Raw genomic sequence first — 21,086 nt, forward strand, 5'->3', positions numbered from 1 at the left:
AAGTTCTCACGACTCAGAAGGTTTTAACACCCATAAAACACAAAGTGGCCAAATACCATAACACATTTTGATGCTTGGTATTTTTTCAGAATCCATTCCCTAAGATTTTTCCTGGTATCTAAAATCTGGGGAGTGCTTCTGCCACTGCTGGAAAGAGTTGTCTCTGCAATCTCTGCAACCTGTACCAAGTGCACAAATCCGGACAGCTTTGGCAGTGCTGTGAGATCTACCAGCCAGTGAGGGGAGCTATAGGCTTGGAGTATGAAGACTCATGTAAAATGAATAGCATTGCCTACCTACGAATGATCATATGCTACACTTTCTAACTGGTATGAGCTATCCACGTAGGACGACAAGAGGGCCTTACTTCACTTAACTACAGTGAGCTATGCACACAGCATTAGCTTAAAGGAAAAAAAGAGAAAATTTTTTTTAATGCATTATTTTTTAATTGAATTTTGAGATGTTGAGAGTATCCCATTGTGGGGGGAAGGGTGGGGGGAGCAAATGTGACCGTGTACATTGAGCATGACCTTGGGCAGGAAAGCCAGACACAGGTGACAGAAAGTGGAGAAGCCCCGGGCTCCTCCCTCACTCCACAGAACTGCCTCATGAATTGTTCTGCGCTCAGGAAATGCTTTGGGCAGCACTCTGCAGCCTCCTGGCTCCTTAAGTTTCTCCTCTCAGGATAGGCAACAATTCGCCATTTTCCTTCAGTTCCTGCAAAGATAGAAATTTGAGGAAAACCTCTAAGTCAGGAATTCCATTTCCATGTACATACCAAAGACCTGTAAGAAACAGCCAAAGGACTAGAAGGTGAATTTTAGCAGTATCTGTAACTTAAACACACGAGCACCTGCATTGAGGACGATCCAAAAGGAGGAATGATTCCACAGCAACTTACCAGATTACTTAGAATTAACCAACAGAGCATTCTATCAAAACCATGAGTCTGTGACTACGCACAACATCCCCTGTAAGCAGGAATGACTGGGGAGGGGGAGACAATGGGCATTGGCTGTGATCATGAGCGGCTCAGCCTCCCTGGAGGGCTGGAAACCACACTCCGGTCCCCTGGGGCCAACTCCACCAGCAGAATGACCTGAGCCACAGTGTGGACTCATCAATGGGATCCCCTTGCTAAGTCCTGTGACTCAACTACAAATCAAGGTCTAGACAAACATTCAGCCCTGCCCCAAGTGGGCAGAGCCTTTTCTTCCTACGTCATCTCGTCTGACTGTCCCAATGAGCCAGGGACAGTAAGGACTGTCTGTAGAACAGGAGTGTCTATAGATGCTCACCTCAGGGAGGTTTCATGACATGTCCAGGCCACAAAGCTGGGGAGGGTCTGAGGCAGAACCTTGAGCTCCAGCTATCCAGCAGTCTAATGCCATGCTTCTGTACCCAGAGGGCAGCTGGGGCACCACAGAGCACAGAACGCAGGGCCAGGAGTCAGAAGACCTGAGTTCAAATCCAACCTCAGACACCTACTAGCTGTGTGACCCTGGACAAGTCACTTCACCCAGTCTGCCTCAGTTTCCTCCTCTGTAAATTGAGCTGGAGAAGGAAATGGCAAACTGCTCCAGGATCTCTGCCAAGAAAACCCCAGATGAAGTCATGAAGAGTTAGACACCACTAAAAACAACTGAATGACACTGCAGAGAAAAGCAGATGTGTTTGGGGGGACCATTTACTTCTCACCAAGACCTTGAAGTAGGAGACAAGTGGACTCTAAGAACTGTCCCTTTAAAACCCCTCTAGGGCAGCCTCCTGCTCACTCACCCTTCCTGGCTCTGGGACGGGACTCTGCAGGCCAGTTTCCCTCCTGCCTGACCCTTGGACCTGTCCATACCGCTGGGCTGCCCTGCCTGTCCCCAGGGGGCTGCTGGGCCTCGAGAGCAGCTGGCAAACAAACACTAAAGGGAGACAAGCCAGGAGCCCCGGGAGGTGCCCGGAGCAGCAAGAACAGACAGAGGACACTCTTGCAGAGAGGCTGTAGTTTGCAGGGTGGCTACAGGATGAATTGGGAGGACACCTCTCATTTGCACAGCAGGACTGGGCTGACAAAGGAATATGCTTGAGGCCCTGTGGGGCAGGGCTGCTGCTTGGTTCGGCAGAATCTTCTTTTGTTTTAACCTTGGATATCTAGATAGGAAGAGCGAAGGGAGGAAGAATCTGGAAATGAGGGTGACAGAAAGAAAGTGAGAAGGATAGACAGAGAGACAGATGAGCAGAAAATCAACATGTGGGGAGAAGCATCAAAATGTAGCCTGACTTCATATCAGGATGAATCAAGTGGCCTTGACCTACAAGACCAAAAGCCCTGTGTCTTGGGGCATCCCTTTGGCCAAAATGGAAGCCTCCAATGGAGCAACACCTTTCCATGCAAGTGAGTGCCATGGGGACCTTGGGCCTCACGTACGGAGCCCCAAAGGTAGAAAGATGTACCTGCTCATCTTAGAGAGGTAACAGAAGGGTCTGCTTCTATGGTCCACAGCTAGCCAAGGATCCCAGGGATCACACCAGGCAACAGACCCCAGTACCTCTCTCAACACACTAAGCAAGCTATTCTTCTCATGGCCTGAGAATGCACACACCCATTCCTTTTCTTAAAATGGACAACTGGTTCCCTTTTGATGAATTAAAATACAAGCCCCTTAATTTAAAAAAAAAAAATCAATCACTCCAGGCCTACTAAAAATAGGAAAATGCATTCATTGCCAGAAATGAACCCAAATGTCAGGATATGAATTATTGCAGCCCCCACCAAACCAAGTGAAAATGTTAACAGAAAATCCTGCAAATCTTTTCAAATCACATCTAGATAATAGCATGTGACCAGGAAAAATGGCTAATCCCTGTGAAGTGACAGAAAAGAAGTTACTGTATGTACAACTTATTTTTAGAATTAAATGAGCTATATTGATTGGATCTTCCCAGGAGTTCCCCTGGCTGAGGCACAGGCCATCAAACATTCTGACAAGACCAGGCTCCAGAGGATTTGGGGTGGAGGAGACTGGGCTTCTCTGTGACAAAAATCAAAAACCACGGTAACAAATGCAGATCTATTTCTGTTGCTTCAGGGCTTGCTCAAAATACTACTACATTAAACCTTCCACTTTTCAAGAATGAGACTGTTTGCAAGGAAAAAAAACGTCTCCCTGCCTTCTTTGAAAAGAACAATGTCAACTCTCACACTGAGCAGCAAAGAAGCCTATAAAAACGTACCTACGGGGGAAAGCGGCCTGTGTCGTCAAAGGAACTAACTCTGGGTTTAAAAAAAGACACACAGAGCTCGTGATGACCTCCAAAAGTGCTTATGCTGAGAATAAGTAATATACTATCAATTACTGAAATACAGGCGTGCATCGGGAATGGAGACATCCAGCAAAGTCACACGATAAATTTCTACACAATGAATATTACTTTCCATCGACTGACGTGTTAAAATGTGCTGCATACCCAGAGGAAAAAATCCCTGGAGAGGCAGAATGGCAGAGAGGATTGGGGGCCTGCCCTGGGGTTGGAGAGCCCAGGGTTCAAGTAGCTCATCTAATACATATCAGCCATATGACCATAGACAATCACTCTGTGCTCCCCCAAACCAATGCTCCAATTGGTTTTGCTTCTTTGTTACAAAGGAGATTGCACTAGAGGAGGAACACGGGGATGCAAATTTTGGAAAGTATTTTTAATAAAGCAATGAATTTTTTAACGAGGAGGGACCCACTGATCCTCAGTTTAAAATTATAAAAGGAGCTTTAATAAGACAATGTTCATCCCTTAAGTGCTCATTCAAAGTCAAGAATCATGACTATAAACACAACAAATCAAGGAGCATTTCTCCCTTGGGGGTCCATAATGAACAGCTCCCTTACCTTCACTATATCCAATCCTCCAACAAGCTCACCTTTCACATACAATTGGGGGTACGTTGGCCAGTTGGAGTAAGCTTTTAGTCCTTGCCGCACCTACAGAAACACAGAGAAAATGGTTTCCAAACCGGACTCTTGGATGAGGAAGACTAAAATGAAGAACAGATGAGATGAGATAAGCAAGAGGCAGGACTTACTTCTTCGTCTTCCAAGATATCAAACGTCTCAAAATCAATACTACGAGAAACGAGAAAGTTTTCCAGAATTACACAACTGGTTTACATACACGGAAATCCTCCCGCTAAAAAACCAAACCCAACAATTGCCTTTGCGTGGCACCGATCCTTCTCTGGTGGCCATGGAAATGGAGGAACGCCGCCCACACTCCGCCAGCCCAGCCCTCCTGCGGACCTGCTGCGTCTGCTAGCCATGGACATGAGCAGGGAAAAGCTGGGATGGGGAAGACTCCCTGCCCCGTTCAGTCAGCTCTGATGCCATCAAGCCCAGCATTTCATCAGAGCCACAACAGCCTCAAAAAGCAGGTCCCAACCCTGCCACACCTTGCTAGACAGTTCACTGGTGACTACTGAGATCAAAATCACCCATTCCCTGGAGCCCAGCCTCCTTGAGCTGAGCAAGGATGGCCATCAAGCTGCCAGAAGAAGGGCATCCTGAGAGCTTGTGCTCCACAGAAAGCTTTGGAGAGCCCCTCCAAACTACACTGGAAACCCAGGTCAGCTCCAGGGTTGGAGCCACCATTCACCCTCTGTGATACCCAAAGGGGTTGGAAGAGCCAGTGAGTCCCATGGAGTCAGGAGATGTGGACTTCAAGCTTGGACACAACAGCTGTGTTGCACTGGGTGAGTCACTTAACCTGGGGGAGGGGGGGGGGCCCCTTCCACTGCATCCCCTACAAAATGAGACAAATCACATGACTCAAGCCACCTGACTGGGGCATTGGGAGGAAAGCTCTTTCCAAGCCTCCCAGAGCCACTTTAATGTGGGTCATCATGATAACTGTGGCAGGGTCAGAACGAAGCAGTCCAACTCTCCCGTCACCATTGGGACCAAAGGAGACAGGTCAGAGAGAAGGGCAGCCACGCAGTTAAGCAGAGTTCTCATTCAACACTGGATCAATTCCAACAGGGACCATGCTTTCCCCTCAGACCTGGTTTATATAAACCCCCAGTGACAGTGTGTGTACATATGGACATAGAGAGCCACATACACACACACTGTATGGACCTCTTCTCTTACTTTGGAAGGACAGACTGGATTCCAGTCCATACTGTATAAGCTATCAAATAACCATGACTCATGTCAGTCAGCTGTACGACTCAGAATTAGTTCCAAGTCAGTATCAGAGCCTTAGCCTCAGGTCCAGAGCTATGCCCAGAGATCAGCCAGTTTTCTCTCTTCCTCAGGGAGGATGCCCCCAGCATGATTCCCCAGCCTTGGTTAGTAACCTTAGTTACCAAACTAGTACATTATCATTTCCACCCAGGGGTATCTCAAGGTAAAACTGGCTTGACTCCAAAGTCTGTGGCTGCTACAGTAAAGCAGCCCTTTTGGAAAGGAAGGTGCTTCCTGCCTCAACAGGCCACCATTACCCCATATAACCACCTCTCAGAGTGACAGAGACATGAGGCACGAGCGCTCACGCAGGGAGGCATGACCAAAAAGGACAGGAGTTTGCTTTGTCCAACTCATTTTGGGCTAGTAGTCAAGTGGCCTCCAAAGCGCCTCTAACCCTAACCCTAACCCTTTGCCTCCAACTTTCACAAGGCTAGTAGAGGGGGTAGCAGCGGCAGTCAAAACACGGAGGCAGCAACATCAGAAAGTGGCCAGAAAGACTGTCAGGAATGGCACCAAAGGACATAGTGCTGAGCTTCCATGTTTCAGATTCCCTAGAGGAAGGCAGGCTGGCTGGCAGGTTTTACCTGCAGGAAGACCAAGAGACAACTTGGGGACAAAGTGGCCGGTGCGTATGTCTGGAAAGACAAACAACCCTTTGCCAAGATGTTTGTCAATATTCTCACAAGGAAAATCTGCTTGTTGCACCTAGTGGAAAACAGTGCCCAAGCTGTGCACCACAGGACCCTGCTATCCTTCTCCCTGATGTGTTCAGGATTCCCAGAAGCATCAATGCACAGGTTACTACTCACTCCTCCATCAGAGAAGGAAAAAAACAGCAGCAGCACGTATTTCAGAGAACATCTTTTCCACCTGGCTGAAACTGCATCCTCATTCACCCCAACTGGCTGGCAAGGGACCGTGCATGGCCACGGCTGCCCAAAGGCTACCGTCACGTATGACAATCGAGGGAGAGATTTCCTTTAAAAGGCTACGCCAGAGGAAGAGAAATGCTCGCCCAGTCTGGGAATGAAACGGTGTAACTTGAAGATGGGCATCTGTTTTACTGTAATTCTTTTTTTTTAATCATTAATCAATTTTTATTTTTAGTTTACAACATTCAGTTCCTCAAGTTTCTGAGCTTCAAATTTTTCCCCCTCCCTCTCCTCCCCCCTCCCCCCCAGGATGGCATGCAATCCGATATAGGCTCTACATATGCCTTCACACTAAAGATTCTCACAATAGTCAAGTTGTAAAGAACTATTACCAACAGAATGAACCGCGAGAAAAAAAGAAACAAAAACAGAAACAAACAAAAGAAAGAGAACAAAGAGTGTGTTTCCATCTGCATTCAGACTGTAACTCTTTCTCTGGATGTGAATGGCTCTTTTCATCTTGAGTCTTCCAGAACTGTCTTAGAACCTTGCATTGCTGAGAGGAGTCAAATCTATCAGAGTTAGTCATCAGAGATACTGTGTGCCTGTAATGGTGTATAATGTTCTGGTTCTGCTCCCCTCACTCAGCATCAGATCATACAAGTCCTTCCAAGTTATTATGAAGTCCCCATCTTCCCCACTTCTTACAGCACAATAGTATTCCATTACCTTCCTATAACACAACTTGTTCAGCCATTCCCCAATTGATGGGCATCCCCTTGATTTCAATTCTTGGCCACCACAAAAAGATCTACTATAAATATTTTTGAAAATATGGGTCCTTTTTCCCCTTGTATGAATTCTTCAGGATAAAGCCCTAGTAGTGGTATTGCTGGGTCAAAGGGTATGCACATGTTTATAACCCTTTGGGCAAAGTTCCAAATTGCTCTCCAGAATGGCTGGATCAGTTCACAACTCCACCAACAACGTAACAGTGTTCCAATTTTCCCACATCCTCTCCAGCATTTATCATTTTCCTGTTTTGTTATTTTAGCCAATCTGACAGGTGAGATGTGGTACCTAAGAGTTATTTTGATTTGCATTTCTCTAATCAATGGTGACTTAGAGCATTTTCTCATATGACTATAGATAGCCTATAGATATCTTTAATTTCTTCCTCTGAAAACTGCCTGTCCATATCCTTTGACCATTTCTCATTGGGGAATAGCTTTTACTGTAATTCTGTAGGCTATTTACTTACCCAGTCTCATTAAGAATTTCTAGAATTTGTCTGCTGAATCCACATTTTGCCATCTAAATAAAACACAATTTCAGTCAGCCTCTGAAAGTGAGCATGGTCATGATCCTCACCACAAGTCCCAAGCCTTTCTATTCACACCACACTTCCTCCCTCCACCCAGTTCCTCTCCCTGGGGCAGAGTTCCAGGGTTAAGGGGGATCTCAGACCTTTATCCCTCCACCCCAGTAGCACATGCTCCAGTGGTTTATAAGCTCTGTCTTCAAATAGTAACTATCTAAAAATCTTTCTTGCCGATATTCAAACCAATTTTCAGTAAAAACGTGAAGTTGGGCAAGCTTGCTACTCTCCTAGAGTTCAAGATAAAAAAAAAAAAACCTAATTTACTTAAATCAATGCTGAAAGATGGAGGACTTTTTGGATCCCCAGCTGGACTTGTTCCATTTTTCTTCTGCTCTCAATGGTGCAGGAGGCCTCAAACTCTGCAACAAGGAAGGCCATCCAGGGAGGACCCCGACTCCCCGCCTTCCTCAGAGGTCAGCCTTGGATGCCCTGCAGGCCAGGACAGAACAAAGGCACTCCAACCCCAACTCTGGGTTTCCTCATTTGTACCACAGAGATGCCGTTACATGCCCTGCCTACTTCAGGAGGTTCATCTGAAGACTAAACTCGGCCCAGAGAAAGGACTCTAGAGTTAGCACTCTGCCTAGTTTCTGGACCTCCCTCTAATTCTAACTTAAAGGATAACGCACATTCCTCCAACCAGCAGGCCACAGGCTCCCTCCTACTCAGTCATTGGACGCATGCTTCCAAATCCAGATTTTTTTTAAAAGGCTGTGTCGGGCACACAGTGGGCTCTGAATTCCCAAAGCCATCTCCTGTGGCCTGAGCTAAGCACCACGGTGTCCTAGCAGTAGACCACCAGGACTAGCAGCCCAGAGATTACAGCCAGGGACAAACTTGGGAAATGGCGGGTTCATCGCTTTGGGCTGTCTACTAAAACCAAAGAGTCTACTCTAAAAGCCATGAGCAGCAAGAGCCATCTTAAAACATAAGGATGTGGCGACTGGAGGGCCCGCACGGTGTTCAGTGCTCTGACCGACTTGACAGATAAAAGTCTGGCATCGAGCAGAAGGGCCCCCGCGGAGCTGGTGATGATCCAGAGGAGCATGACACAGAGGACTCGGTTTGATCGACAGAAGCACCAATTAAGGCAGGGAGAGCTTCCTGACACCCCCCAGCTTCATTAGCTAAAGCGAGGAAAGATGCTAACTGTCCCTTTGCTGCAGATGGTAACATGCAAAGAAATTACCCACAAAACCATTTCTGAGTGCTTACCTGTTTGCTTCCTTTCATAAACAGCATCACAGAAGCTTTATTTGTCAGTACTTTGAGCCTACGGAGAGGAGGACATAAAGGCTCAGCTCACTCATGAAATGCGGCTCAGGCTCCCCTTCATCAGGAGCATGTGCGTTGGCGGAGCAGCGAGATGAGAGCTCACATTAAACAAGTAAATGCATTTCTATTTGCTTTTATTTCGTTCCTTCCCTAAGCCACTATAAAGCACAAGATTGCTTATAAAGCCACGAATGTGCCTTAAAGTGGCAATTTAAGCCCTCAGGCTCCTCATGCTAAAAAGCAGCAGTCAATTCTGCACGGGACCCAGAGCCTGAATGAACACTGTCTGTCCAGAAGGGCTCAGGGGCAGAGAAGCCAGGCCAGGCCACTGCAATTGTACACAACCATGCAGCTGCCCTGCTCCACCTGGGAGACATCCAGAGGGAAACTGGAAGCTACTGCCACTGGCTGACACCAGGGACACCAAGAAACATCCCAGTGCTCTGGTCCGCCAGGTGTCAGGCTGCCTAGAGCCTGTCAGAGCCATGAAAAGGAGCATCCATCACGAGTTCCCAGAGATGCGCTCGGTATTCAGCAAACCGACCTTTATAAATCGCAAAAGGAAAAGCTAGTATCACGTGCCCATTTAGTTCTAACAGTGGTGTTAAGAGGATCAACCACATGATGTCTGAAGGAAAGTTTAAATTCTTTGAATAAATGCTAGCGGGAAAAAACTACCTCACTCATACCAAGGACCCTTAGCAAGAATATAGCAAAAAACCCAGAAGGAAAAAGGGCCCTGAGCCTGGAAAGAGGGATCACCAGATGAGTGCATGTAGGAAAGCCCCCTTCAGGACACAGAGCCAGAGCTCACCTCTCCTACTTAATATACTACTCTAACAAACTTGATCAGCCAGTTCCCACAGTCTGCATTTGATTAGAAACAGCAAATTACAAAAAGGAGAGACGAGCCCAGTGTGTGCTGACAAAAAGAACTGGCACCAGACAACAGGACGTACAACCCAACAACCACTTTAAGGCCCAAACAAGCACTGGCTGAGTCAGGGCCAGCTCCTTCATTGGGGTGGCCTCAATGAGCCCAGAGGACACCTCTGGAGTCCTGGTAGGCTTCCATCCTAACTCCGTTCCTCACTCACTGAATGATGTGCTTGGTAACCACCTGGATCATCACTTAGATCACGCTCTATATCCTCTTGGTAAAGAGGCAGTAAGCGTGCAACTGGTGGCTGAAAGTAGAAGAGGTGAGCGTGGGCCTAATTTACTGAGAATTCAGTTGGAGGAACTTGCCTTCTTTGATGGTGTCCAGTAACTGAAGGGTATGTGGACAGATCTGTAATTTTTAAAATTCACTTCAGGAAATAAATAGAACATGCTTTGCTGGCCCAAATGCTGACCTTAGTCATAAAGGATGTGGCACCTGACATATTGAAGCATTTTAAATTAAATTTTGTTTCTAAATTAAATTATATTAAAGTAGGGGAAAGGGGAGGGGAAGGGTGACGATCTCCAATCCCCTCCCTACTGTGTTCTTAAGCCTCAGAACATCAGATTCAAGGCAGAGGAAAAACTGTCTGCCACAAAGCAAACGCCATATTCCTTTATGAACTTTAAATGATCGTGGTTTTTGAAGGAACTGGAAATAAGAGTCAAAATTAGAGATACAATGTTTCCTCTTGACCATGTCCTAGGCTCCTGGCAGCCCTAATGAAGACCAAGAGGGCCCTAGATACATATTGATACAATATGAGCTAGGAAAAATTGTGACCACAACAGGCTGAACACCAAGACAAATGGATCCTGCTCATCATGTGCAAACGAATGGAGAAGATTCAACGTTTGCTTCCAAGAAGAGAACTGCTATGAATTGAAAGGGAAATCCTGCAGCCTGTCTCTAAAATGAATCCGAAATCATGCCTGCCTTGGTTCATGAGTTTATCATTTTTCATAACTAGTTCAAAGGCAAATAACGTGAGTGCTGACACGCCACAGACCTCATGAAGCGAGTTCTCTTGTAAAAAGTAAGCACAATGAACACATGATCCTCATACAGAGAACATGAGACTTAACTGAAAACTTAAACAAATCTCTACAACAAAGCACCTTTCTTACCTTTCTTCTAGTTTGGGGGCTTTGGGGCAAATTGTCTCAAGCTCGTTAGATGCTTCCAGTTCCTACAAGAGACAGGACAATGGTTAAAACAAACACACCAGCAGGAAGATGGGCCTGTCAATCACTCCCCCAGACAACCTGGCTAGCCACTCCAGGCCCAAGTACTGCCCACAAGTCACCCTTCATACCACTTTTTTCCTTGGAATCTCATCCTAGCCATGGAAATGCTGATAAAAATGATGTCACTGACAAGATTAAGAAGCTACAATAAAAGAGACCAACCTCCCTTGCAGCAGAGAGGACAGACGAGAGGCACCATCACCATTGTCATCAGTGGCTTTTGCTTAACTGCTTTTCTTTGTCAAACACGACTAATCAATTCCAGAGTGCCAAGGCCATACCTATGTCTAGGAGCATCTCTATGTCTATGGGACAGTCTATGTCTAGGGGTGCCTCTATGTCTAAGGAAGTTTCATTTAAAAAGGAGTCAACAAAACATTTTTAAATGTCTACCAAGCACTAAGAGCAAGTAGCAGATTCCTCAGGTTCCCACCTTAACAATATCGAGACCTCCTATCAGCTCTCCAGACACGTATAACTGAGGATAAGTGGGCCAATTGGAGTATGTTTTGAGTCCTTGGCGCACATCTTCATCCGAAAAGATGTCAAAACTGCTAAACTGAATGTTATGCTTGTTAAGAATTTCCACCATTTTCTTGCTGAAGCCTGTATATAGAAAAAAAAATTAGTTTCCCTGAGATAAATTATAAATGTCTTAATCATTTCATTTCATCTGTCTGACACTTTTTAAGAGTAAGAGAATTAGCCTGCCAAATGCACTGCAAAGAGGCCCAATAACGGTCCATCTCCCTAACCTGAACACCAACTACACTGAATCCTCTAGAGACGCCAAAGGAGACTCTCAGGGAGAGAAAGGCATCTTCACTCCAATGGGAAGGTGACTGGCCCTGTGCAGCTTGGCCTCCTTGGCTTGGAAGTGAGGGGTCAGACTAGATCTCTCTAAGAGATTAAAGTGGTCATGGACCTTCTTTCCAGTAACCCCAGACAATGCACTCCTAGGACCGACCCGGAAGCATACTACCCAGTCCTCTCGCCTGCCCTATGATGTCAATCCCCACCCCAACTCTTCACCTGGCAGGGAGAAGGAGAAGGGGACAATTCTTTTAACCCAGAACACCTCCAGAAACTTCCATCTTTAAGCTCCATCCTCAGTGGTTCACTGCAAGTTGTCGCTGGTTGTCGACGGTGCTTTCTCCCTTTCCACGTCATAACAACCTGATGGGTTCATTTTTAAAACAACTTACATTCCCCAAAGTTCACCATGTGATTTTTACTGCACTTTGGTGACAATTTTTTATTATGTACTAGGATTTTATTATACTTTTGTGACACATTTTGTTGTATACTTTTCTGACATTACTTCCTTCTTATAACATTAGTAGTAAACAATAATAAGTAGTGTGAAAACTCGTCTTTTATAAGCCTATTAGTCTAGTCTAAAAAAAGTCTATTCGTCTCTCCATGAGAATTCTAGGATGATTTCCCCCAACAGCGTGTCTCTCTGGCTTGAAGAACAAGATTTGAACATAAAACAGTAATAGTGGCACCTTCTCATTTTCACTTTGAAATCTGTCACTGACTCACTAGAAAGGAGGTACCTCTTTCGATCCAAAGTGTCTCTAGACCTGGCGAGAGCCAGCACTCCTCAAGTCGAAACTGAAACCATCACAAGAACGGCCTTTGCTTGATGTCAGGCAAGACCACACTCATTTTTTGAAATAGCGCTCTCTGGCAGAGCCTGCTACAGTTTCCCTGATCTGCAGTTTACTGAGAGGCAAAGCCCCAATATTTATTTGTACAGCACTGAAGTCGCTTTTCCTACAACCGCAGCATGAAGTTCATGTACAGCCTGGAGTAAAGCGCCGCTTCTGAAATTCCTCATTCATCGGGGAATTCATTAGTAAACAGCTAACGGCTGATTGCTGATGGTTATTCTGGTGCCAATACAGTAACTCATTTCTACTGTAACAGGCTGAGAAAAAGCTCCCTTTTTGCTGTAGGCAATTACATGTAGCCTAGAAGATTGATTGGGAGGCTTTCGTTTTTAAGGGTTAAAGTAGCAGACTGGAAACGTTATGCTTAGGGATAAAACAGAAGGCAGCTTTATTCCTAGACCAAAAGACTTAGGCAGACTCCAGAAGGAAGGCCCTCACCCACAATCAGAGTAATTACGGCTGGAAGACACGTTTTAACTGTGCATCCACAGACTCACTATATTCAATTTCACTCATGACAGATGACCTAAATAAAACCAAAGCAAACCCAAGTTTAATCCTTAACAAAGACCCAAAACAGCACAGCTCAGAAGGTGGCTGCCCAAAGGAAGGAAGACAGCTCGACCCTGGAGCAGGCCCTTTGAGAGAGAGTCTCAGCGCAGGTGTAAGCAGACCTCAGCCCGAATCCGGCCAACAGCTAGCTCTCTGTGGTATCACGTCCGGGGACCTGCCATAAGGTCATCTCAAGCACTTCAACAACGAAATGCTCTGGGGAAGAGGCGGTAACTAAAGGACTCCTTCTTCCTACACTCTATCTGTTCTCAGACATATAAGCCCATGTCCCTCCCTGCCTTCAGGAGGCCAAGCTGTGAGCATCATTCTGAACCTCTTCCTAGGCATCGCTTCCACATCTCCCCCATCTACCCCTTTCCTCTCCAGTCCCATCACAAAGCCCTCCTCTCCCCTGGACTACTGCCCCTCCAGGGATCTCCTCTCTTCCATCTCTCTGCTAGAGCTTCCAAAGTGCTCTCCCTAAAGCACAGGTCTGATCAAGTTCCTCTCCCTCCTCAAGACCCAGGGGCTCCCTAGTGCTCCACAATCTGGTCCTGGCTCATTTCCCATTACTTCTCATTCCCACATCCACTTCCGTGTCTTCACATGGGCTGTAGCTCCTCTTGAGGATCGGCCTCCTAACTCTGCTAATACCCCCAGCTATTTGTGGTCCTCCACCACCTCCCTGAAACTTTATTTATCTGGTTTTCACTTATTTGTGTCCACGGTTGTTGCCTCAAGGGCACAGGATGTCATCTCCTTTTCACCTCTGTGTGCCCTGCTCATGGGACATACTTGTTACAGAAATCTCTGACTGTGTGCCGGGAATCCAAACAGAACCACAGCCAGCCCTCCTACTGGGGGAGATGACACCTATGAGAGGTTTCAGCTGCAGGTCAAAGGGAAGAGTCCCAGGCTCCGTGGGGGTGCTGTGGCAAAGCAAGGCAAAGCAGATGCTGAGAGCTCATCTTTAAGAAAAGCAGAGATGGCCTACGGAGCTCAGGCTGACCCTAAACCGACCCCAGGGCAGACCCTCAAAACGACTTCTCTGATGTTTATCAGTGTCTTCACTTGCTTTTCCCTGGTCAGCAAAATGCAAAGGGAGAGGAATCACCCACACTGAATCATTAACACCACAGTCAGGTTGCAGCACTAAGTCAGCCAGAAGACATTTAATAACGTCAATTACGGGAGTCCTGCAATGAAATGACGGTCCGATAAAGCACGCCGTTCACTTCCTCAATCGTTCACTTCCTCAAGACACTGGAGCAGCAAGAGCGTCCCCAAAAGGCGGCACCCGTGTATGTGGCTGGCATTAGCAGCACGGATGGAAAAGGAGCCCGGGAATCCTCTGTGAGGGACCAGTCTGTAGCGGATCCCTATGGAAAGTTGACCCCACTCACCCCGGGAGCCCTCAGAGGCCATCAAGGCCCAGCCCACCATTCCAGAGAGAAGGAAACTGAGGCCCACACCTGGCAAAGATCTGCAAGATGCCAAGCTGGGATCTGAATTGGGGGTCTTCCAGTATGCCACGCTGTTTGTGTGACAATGCCATAAAAATGGGAGCAAATAATTTGAAGAAAAATGGGTACAAATAAACAGCCCTGTTTTCTATTGAAATGTGAAAAGCTCCAAAAAGGAAATAAAGTCTAGAAGAAATTGAATTATTAAAGGCAATGGTTTATCAGTATGCCACCATCTGCTATGAGGCCCACTGCTCCAAATGAAGACGCTTAAACAAGCCAAGGCCGACACAGAACAGAGTCTGACCTGAAGCAGCAGCGCAGAAAATCCACCTTCTCTTTGCCTTGTGGAAGGTTCAAGTCATCCCAGGAAGGAAGGAATGGCAGTAATGGGGGTTTCCTTTTGGAGACCCGGAGGGTTTTTTGACTTGGTTTCACCTGTCTTAAGTTCCTCTTAAACCTGCCCAGATTCCAGGGACTGAGGCCCAGCCACTGACCTACAATGTAAGCAACGTGCTCCATCCTCCCTTCTATAAGGACAGGGCTGGCTGAGAGGCCTTCTGAGCTCCCTGAGTACTGCACAGCCTGAGTCTGTGATTCCTCTCCTTTATCAGCAACATGTTCCATTTGTCTAATTTGACCAGACAGGGTTTGAAGGCTGCAAGAACCTTGTGAATAGCAGATTCTCTACTACCCTAAATGCATGCACACGTATGCATGTGTACACAGAAACAACTCTTATTTGTTCAAATCCTTTGAAAGGCTGCCTGGGGCTCGATGAAATCAGACTGAGGTATACAAGTATGTTACAAATGCTGAACAGAGAGACTTGATTTCAAGTGGAGAGAGCTCAAAAAAAAGCTACTTTTCCAGCTTGGTTTCCAAGCTGAAAAGGACCAAGTCGAACCTCCTTACTTTCATAAAAAGGAAACTGAGGCAGAAGTTAAATGATTTGCCCAAATTTCCATAACTAGTTAATGGGAAGTCAGGCTCGAACCCAAGTCTAGTAAAGTCTTTGGAATGTTCACTCTCCCCCCATCTCCTCCCACAGAACTTAGGAAAATGACATCTCCCCTGTGCCTCTGGTCGCTATCTGCCTAGGGTTTGCTTCCACATGCAATATAAAACCAATTGTACTGACCGGCCCTGAGAAGGACTGCGCCCACTACAGTAGTGAAGAACCAAGCAGTGTCATTCACAGTCTTTCCCGTACTCTGTAGGGGGAGGACACACTAACACAGGCACACGTAGACACTTCTTAGATGAAGGGAACTGAACGCAACCCCAAAGACTCATCTGCTTTTTGCTATAAACCCTTGCTGCTGCAACCAGAATGCAGTGATGGTCCTGAGGCCATCACCTCTCACCTACCTGGGCGGGCCATTTTTGGCCATCACCAGCCAGCAAACTATAAACCTGAAAGCTGATGACCAACAGCAAGGCACACTTTAGGAAGACTGAACAAAACAAACATTACCATCTATTACAGCCAAGCTCCCCTGGAACACTCACTTTAAGCCAAAGGCTTTCCAAACTTGAGCTATGATTTCTGACAGCCCTGCAGAAATCAGAGCCAAATGTAGGTTTGGTCATCCTGATGAAGTCCCAGTGAACAGACACTCCAAGCCCAGCACACCTCACGGGACTGGCACCTACTTTCACAGATCCCATCTGGTACAGATGAAAACAAATATAGCTGGAGTCTCAAACACATCCTCCAGGGCAGGGAGGGCAGGCCACCATGGGGCACGAGCTGGGGGGCCACCAGCCCAAAGGAATTTCTCAAACCAAGCCCAATCCTTGAAGAATCAGAAAGGTCTGAAGCCTAATGAATTGAAAGCAAACCAATAAATTCAAAAAACAAGATGGAGACTGCGCAAAGCATCAGACTTCCGTGTCTCCTGCCACCAATGCGTCTCACAGAATCATGGCACTGGGATGCTAGGAGCAGGGTCCAAGGTCCCACCAGAGTTACTGGCAGCCAGGCAAAGACAAGCTATGTGAGCTCTGTAACTTAAGACGGTCAAGAAGGAAGACGAGAAGGGGCCAGAAGGGAGAGAGCCTGCCAAGAACCACCACTAAGCCCTAGGGAGGAGCTCCATCAGTGGAAGCAGCAGGAGACAACACAGACTGCCATCAATCAATCATGCATGTGTCACCTACTGGGGAGACAAAAGCAAACACAGGCAGCTCTGCCCTCAAGGGGTTTATGTCCTGTCTAGGCTCCCAGTTCAGTCCCTGGGAGCTCTCATGGCCCTGGCTGCTCTAACAGCCTGTGGTTCTAGGAGAGAGGCCCCTCTTCTTAGCCATAGGAATAAGTTCTTCCATTCTGGCCCTAGCCCCATGAGAAGATGCTCACCACAGCGGGGCTCTTGTGGAGACCCTTTCATGAAAAGCATGCACGGAGCAGCATTCGTCAGCTTCTTCAACCGAAGGTTAAGGTCTTCCTTCGTGCATCCTGTAGCAGCCCGGGGAGGAACGTGGCTGGAGACATGGCACTCCACCTTCCTGGTCAGCTGAGGGGCATGGGCGCCATCTAACCGATCCACTTTCTGCGCATTCTAAAACCAAGGAAGAAGCATTGGCAAAGGTTTACTGTTCAATTTACTCAGGGCCTCCATGAACTGAAGTACCAAAGAAAAATATCCCACCGAGAACAAAAAAGGGGCCAAGGGCTCAGTGGAAAGGAAGAGGATCTCTTCATCAAAAGGGACAGTGCCAAATCCCACACGAGGGACACGGAGGTGGTTCTCCTATGGATCAAAGCCACCAGAAGGAAGGCTGACTCCAAACAGAGAGGCCACAAAAATCTCACTCAGCTACTGCAGACTGAATCCACAGTGGCCAGGCTAACCCAGCATGGACACAAATCAAGCATTCCACGAGTCCCAGCCCCCGGGGATTTCTGGACCTATGGCAGCCACAGCCACGAGAGTCCTAACAGAACAGGGACGAGCCCTGGCTCCAAACCAAGCCGCCCAGCTCCCAAGCTCAGATCCAAAAGTACAGGAGGACTTTGCTCAGGAAGCAGCGCCAGTCAACTCAGCTGGCTGACTCCAACACCAAAGAAGAAGCATCACCGCTCCCAAAGAGCACAAAGACAAGTGGGCAGAGGGTGTCAGGCTCTTGTCCCATGGGCCGCTTCCTCTTCATCAGGGAGGAGCAACAGAAGCCCAGGGACTGGGGAGCCAGATGCTCGGTGGTATCCTAAGCCTCAGCGCCCCATACCCAAGGCAAGGAAGACAGAAGTTAGGCCTCCAACTCAGGGCCTGAGGTCAGGAGAAGGGGGAATGGAAAAGCTCCCCTACTGACCAGACAGCAAGATCTCCTGGCTAGCTTTAAGCTTACCTTAAAAAACAGAAAGGTCGGGACAGAACTAATTTCATATTTCTCTGACACTTCAGGAACAGCTTCCGCTTCCAACTTGAAAAGGAGAAAAAACAGACTTGATCATCAGAGGGTTTTGTATCTCAATAACAGGAATCAATCTCTCACGTTATGTCCTTTGAAGAATTTTATGTTTTAAAAGAGTTTGATGCAAAAGTTTACGACACATTTACATTTAAATGAGACTCACTCGCAGGCGCGTGCACAGTGTCAAAACAGGTTCAGAGGGTTTTATTTTGTTGCACATTTCAGAAGATGCCTGGAGGCTTTTGGTGCACTAGTGACCTAGTAAATTTTCAATCATATGCAGCTCCTACTATATTGAAATCCATAAATCACTGACCCCAGTTATGTCATGATTACAGTGCTTATTTTCTGCCCACAGCAATTCTTCCTGTTTGCTCTATTGACTAATTCCGAGAGGCAGTACATCATGACTGACAGCTGCGGCCTTCTGCAAATTATGAAGCAAAAGGAGTATTTCTCCAATAAACTATTGATGTCTGATACATTTTACTTTTAACTCCTGCAAGGCTGCTGGCCAGCGAGCAGGAAACTTGTGAGGCACCCTGTCTGGGAGTCTGTACATACATTCAAATGTGCACTCAAAGAAAGAACAAGATGGCAGCATTATGTTGGATAATTTCATTGAGGCCTCTGAACTACGAGACAACACAGTGTCTGAAACCTGGCTGTGAAAACCTATTTAGTACTAGAATTTCTAAATCAGACATTAGAATTCAACTACAGTAAACTACTTTACATTGAGGTTTGTCAATGGGAGGCTTTGAGAAAAACTCAACTACATTATATTATTCCCTCAAAGGACTGTCAATTTAATATAAACTTTTGGAAACCAATAAGAGCCTGCATTAACATTATACCTGTAGGAAATAAAATTTATTGATAAATTATATTGTTAAAAGTTTTTTTTTTAAATATACACTCATTTTTTTCAAGAATCTGACAGATTTTCAGTGGACTGAAAATACTAGTTTTCTCTAAAGCTTTACTCAGTCAGATTATATTTCTTTTAACGAACCCTGAGTATATAATAGAGAACGAAGAGTAATTTATCTTTTGTTTGTCTCTTTCACCTGGCACACTCCTGGGTTTTCTGACTCTTCTCTAAGTATTTTATTGTCTGTTGGTGAGGTACCTTCGAATCAACATTTGCAAACCCTTTCTCAGTGCAACTTTGCACTTCCAATATTCAAAATCCTAATGTGAAAAGTCTATGAATTTGAGGCCACCAATTCAAGCTGACTAATTACTGAGCTCTCAACGGAGATGCAAGACAGCAGCAGCACTAAGATTGGTAAAGATGGCTGTTGTGACATTTCGACACCCCTCAGCTTCCTCATTTCACACCACTGCATCCCAGACATGCTCTTGCCCATTTCATGAGAACAATGAGGGGCTTCTACAGCATGAGCTCTACTGCTACCCCACCACTTCCCCTCCATCCTTTTCATGGGAATTGAACAGAATGCCAAGATACTACCCAAACTGTGTCCTCCAGCAAAGGCAACCCCAGGTCCATGATGAACACCCACATCACTCGGTTGTAAGTTATAAGTGATTTACAATGAATGTCCCTTCTTCCTCTGAAAAAGGCAGTCTCTGATCCAATCCAAAATCACATTCAGCACAACTGTTGGAAAGACTGCAGGAAAACAGGCACACTGCTTCACTGTTGGTGGAGAGGTGAACTGGTACAGTTAGTTCTGCTGAGAAGACTGGAACTCTGCCCCAAAAATCTGCTAAAATGTATATGCCCCCTTGACCTAAGTATTACCACTATTAGCCTACACACCAAAGAACAAACAAAGAGGAAAAGGACCCATATTTGCCCCACCCAGAAAATTATAGCAGCTCGTTTTTTTCATAATAAAGAACTGGAAATGAAGGAGGTGCTCAAGCAAACGGTGAATAAGAGAACTCAACTTAGGAAACATCCATGCAATGGAATAGGATTAAGCTGCCAGAAAAGATAAAATGGGGACAATTTAAGAGAAATGTGGACTTGTATAAACTGATGCAGAGTGAAGCAAGCAAAGCCAGGAGGAGCAAGGACACAGTACCTATCACATTGTTAAGACCCTACCACACCGTTAAGACAATCAACTCTGAAAGACACATAGGCCTGACCAGCCACATTCAGGGGCCTGATGGTGAAGCACATGACCTCCCACCTGAGCTCTGAGACAGACATTTTGGGACACGGCAAAGGCATCAATCTGTTTGGCTACAAGGACTATGGTTTTCTCCTTTTATTGAGAAGTCCTTGGGGGGAAGGGAGCCAGCAACGGGGTGGACAAGAAGCCAAGAGCAAGTGAAGAAGCACTTTGAAAAAAGCAGACTCAAAAAAAAAAAATGTTAAAAAAAAATGCAGAGACGAGAACCAAAGGAAACTCAAAAGGAAGGAGACAAGCAGAGAAACTGAACGAGAGAGGCTCTCATTTATTCTGTGCTTTTTTACTTTTGCCTATAATTTCTTTCTGTCCCTCTTTGGTTTTCTCTAAATTCAGAATTCAACACCTGAGGCATCCAAGCCACGTGTGGGATGGAGCAGTGAATTTTGTAACCAGGAGAGGCAGAGCCCCACTGTGGCTGTGGACATTCACTGGCAAGTGGTGGGACCCTGGGCAGGAGGCTTACCCTCCCCACTCAGTTTTCTCAGAGTCTATGGGCCCTTGCAGCTCTCAAGCAATGAACCTCTAATTTCCAGGTACGAGGGAGGTTATGTCGAAATAAAGATTCGCCTTTCAGAATAGCCATGCTGTAAACTGATCAGCTACAAAGGCCACTTTTTGGCAGGAGGGGAGGACCAACTCAAATATATTCTAATGTGTTCACAACATAGTGATTCATCCAAATTCTGATCACATTTAGATCTGATCTAAATGTTAGCAAGAAGACACTGGCTAGCTGTTACCTTAATGCCTCCATGTCCTAGGACTCTCCCCTGGAGGTGCGCAAAGACTGATACTCCTAAATTCTTTCCAAAAGCTTCAAACATTGTATATTGATTGACTTTCTGAGCTTCCAGTGTAACC

The 21,086-nt window shown here is 46.2% G+C and overlaps 1 protein-coding gene across 1 annotated transcript in view; it reads right to left on the bottom strand.

Moving 5' to 3' along the window:
- Nucleotides 1-426: 426 nt before the first annotated feature.
- Nucleotides 427-21,086, bottom strand: part of GLRX3 (glutaredoxin 3) — a 35,683-nt gene continuing 15,023 nt past the window's right edge. The window contains exons 3-11 of the mRNA XM_036735955.1: nt 17,989-18,063; nt 17,000-17,201; nt 11,383-11,555; nt 10,830-10,891; nt 8,700-8,757; nt 7,365-7,417; nt 4,073-4,112; nt 3,879-3,971; nt 427-720 (exon numbers count right to left, since the gene is read on the bottom strand). Coding sequence (XP_036591850.1) covers nt 670-720; nt 3,879-3,971; nt 4,073-4,112; nt 7,365-7,417; nt 8,700-8,757; nt 10,830-10,891; nt 11,383-11,555; nt 17,000-17,201; nt 17,989-18,063 — 807 coding nt within the window. The 3' untranslated portion in view covers nt 427-669. The remainder of the gene's footprint in view (nt 721-3,878; nt 3,972-4,072; nt 4,113-7,364; nt 7,418-8,699; nt 8,758-10,829; nt 10,892-11,382; nt 11,556-16,999; nt 17,202-17,988; nt 18,064-21,086) is intronic.

Source organism: Trichosurus vulpecula, chromosome 8, assembly GCF_011100635.1.
Source record: "Trichosurus vulpecula isolate mTriVul1 chromosome 8, mTriVul1.pri, whole genome shotgun sequence".
NCBI classification, from domain to species: domain Eukaryota; kingdom Metazoa; phylum Chordata; class Mammalia; order Diprotodontia; family Phalangeridae; genus Trichosurus; species Trichosurus vulpecula.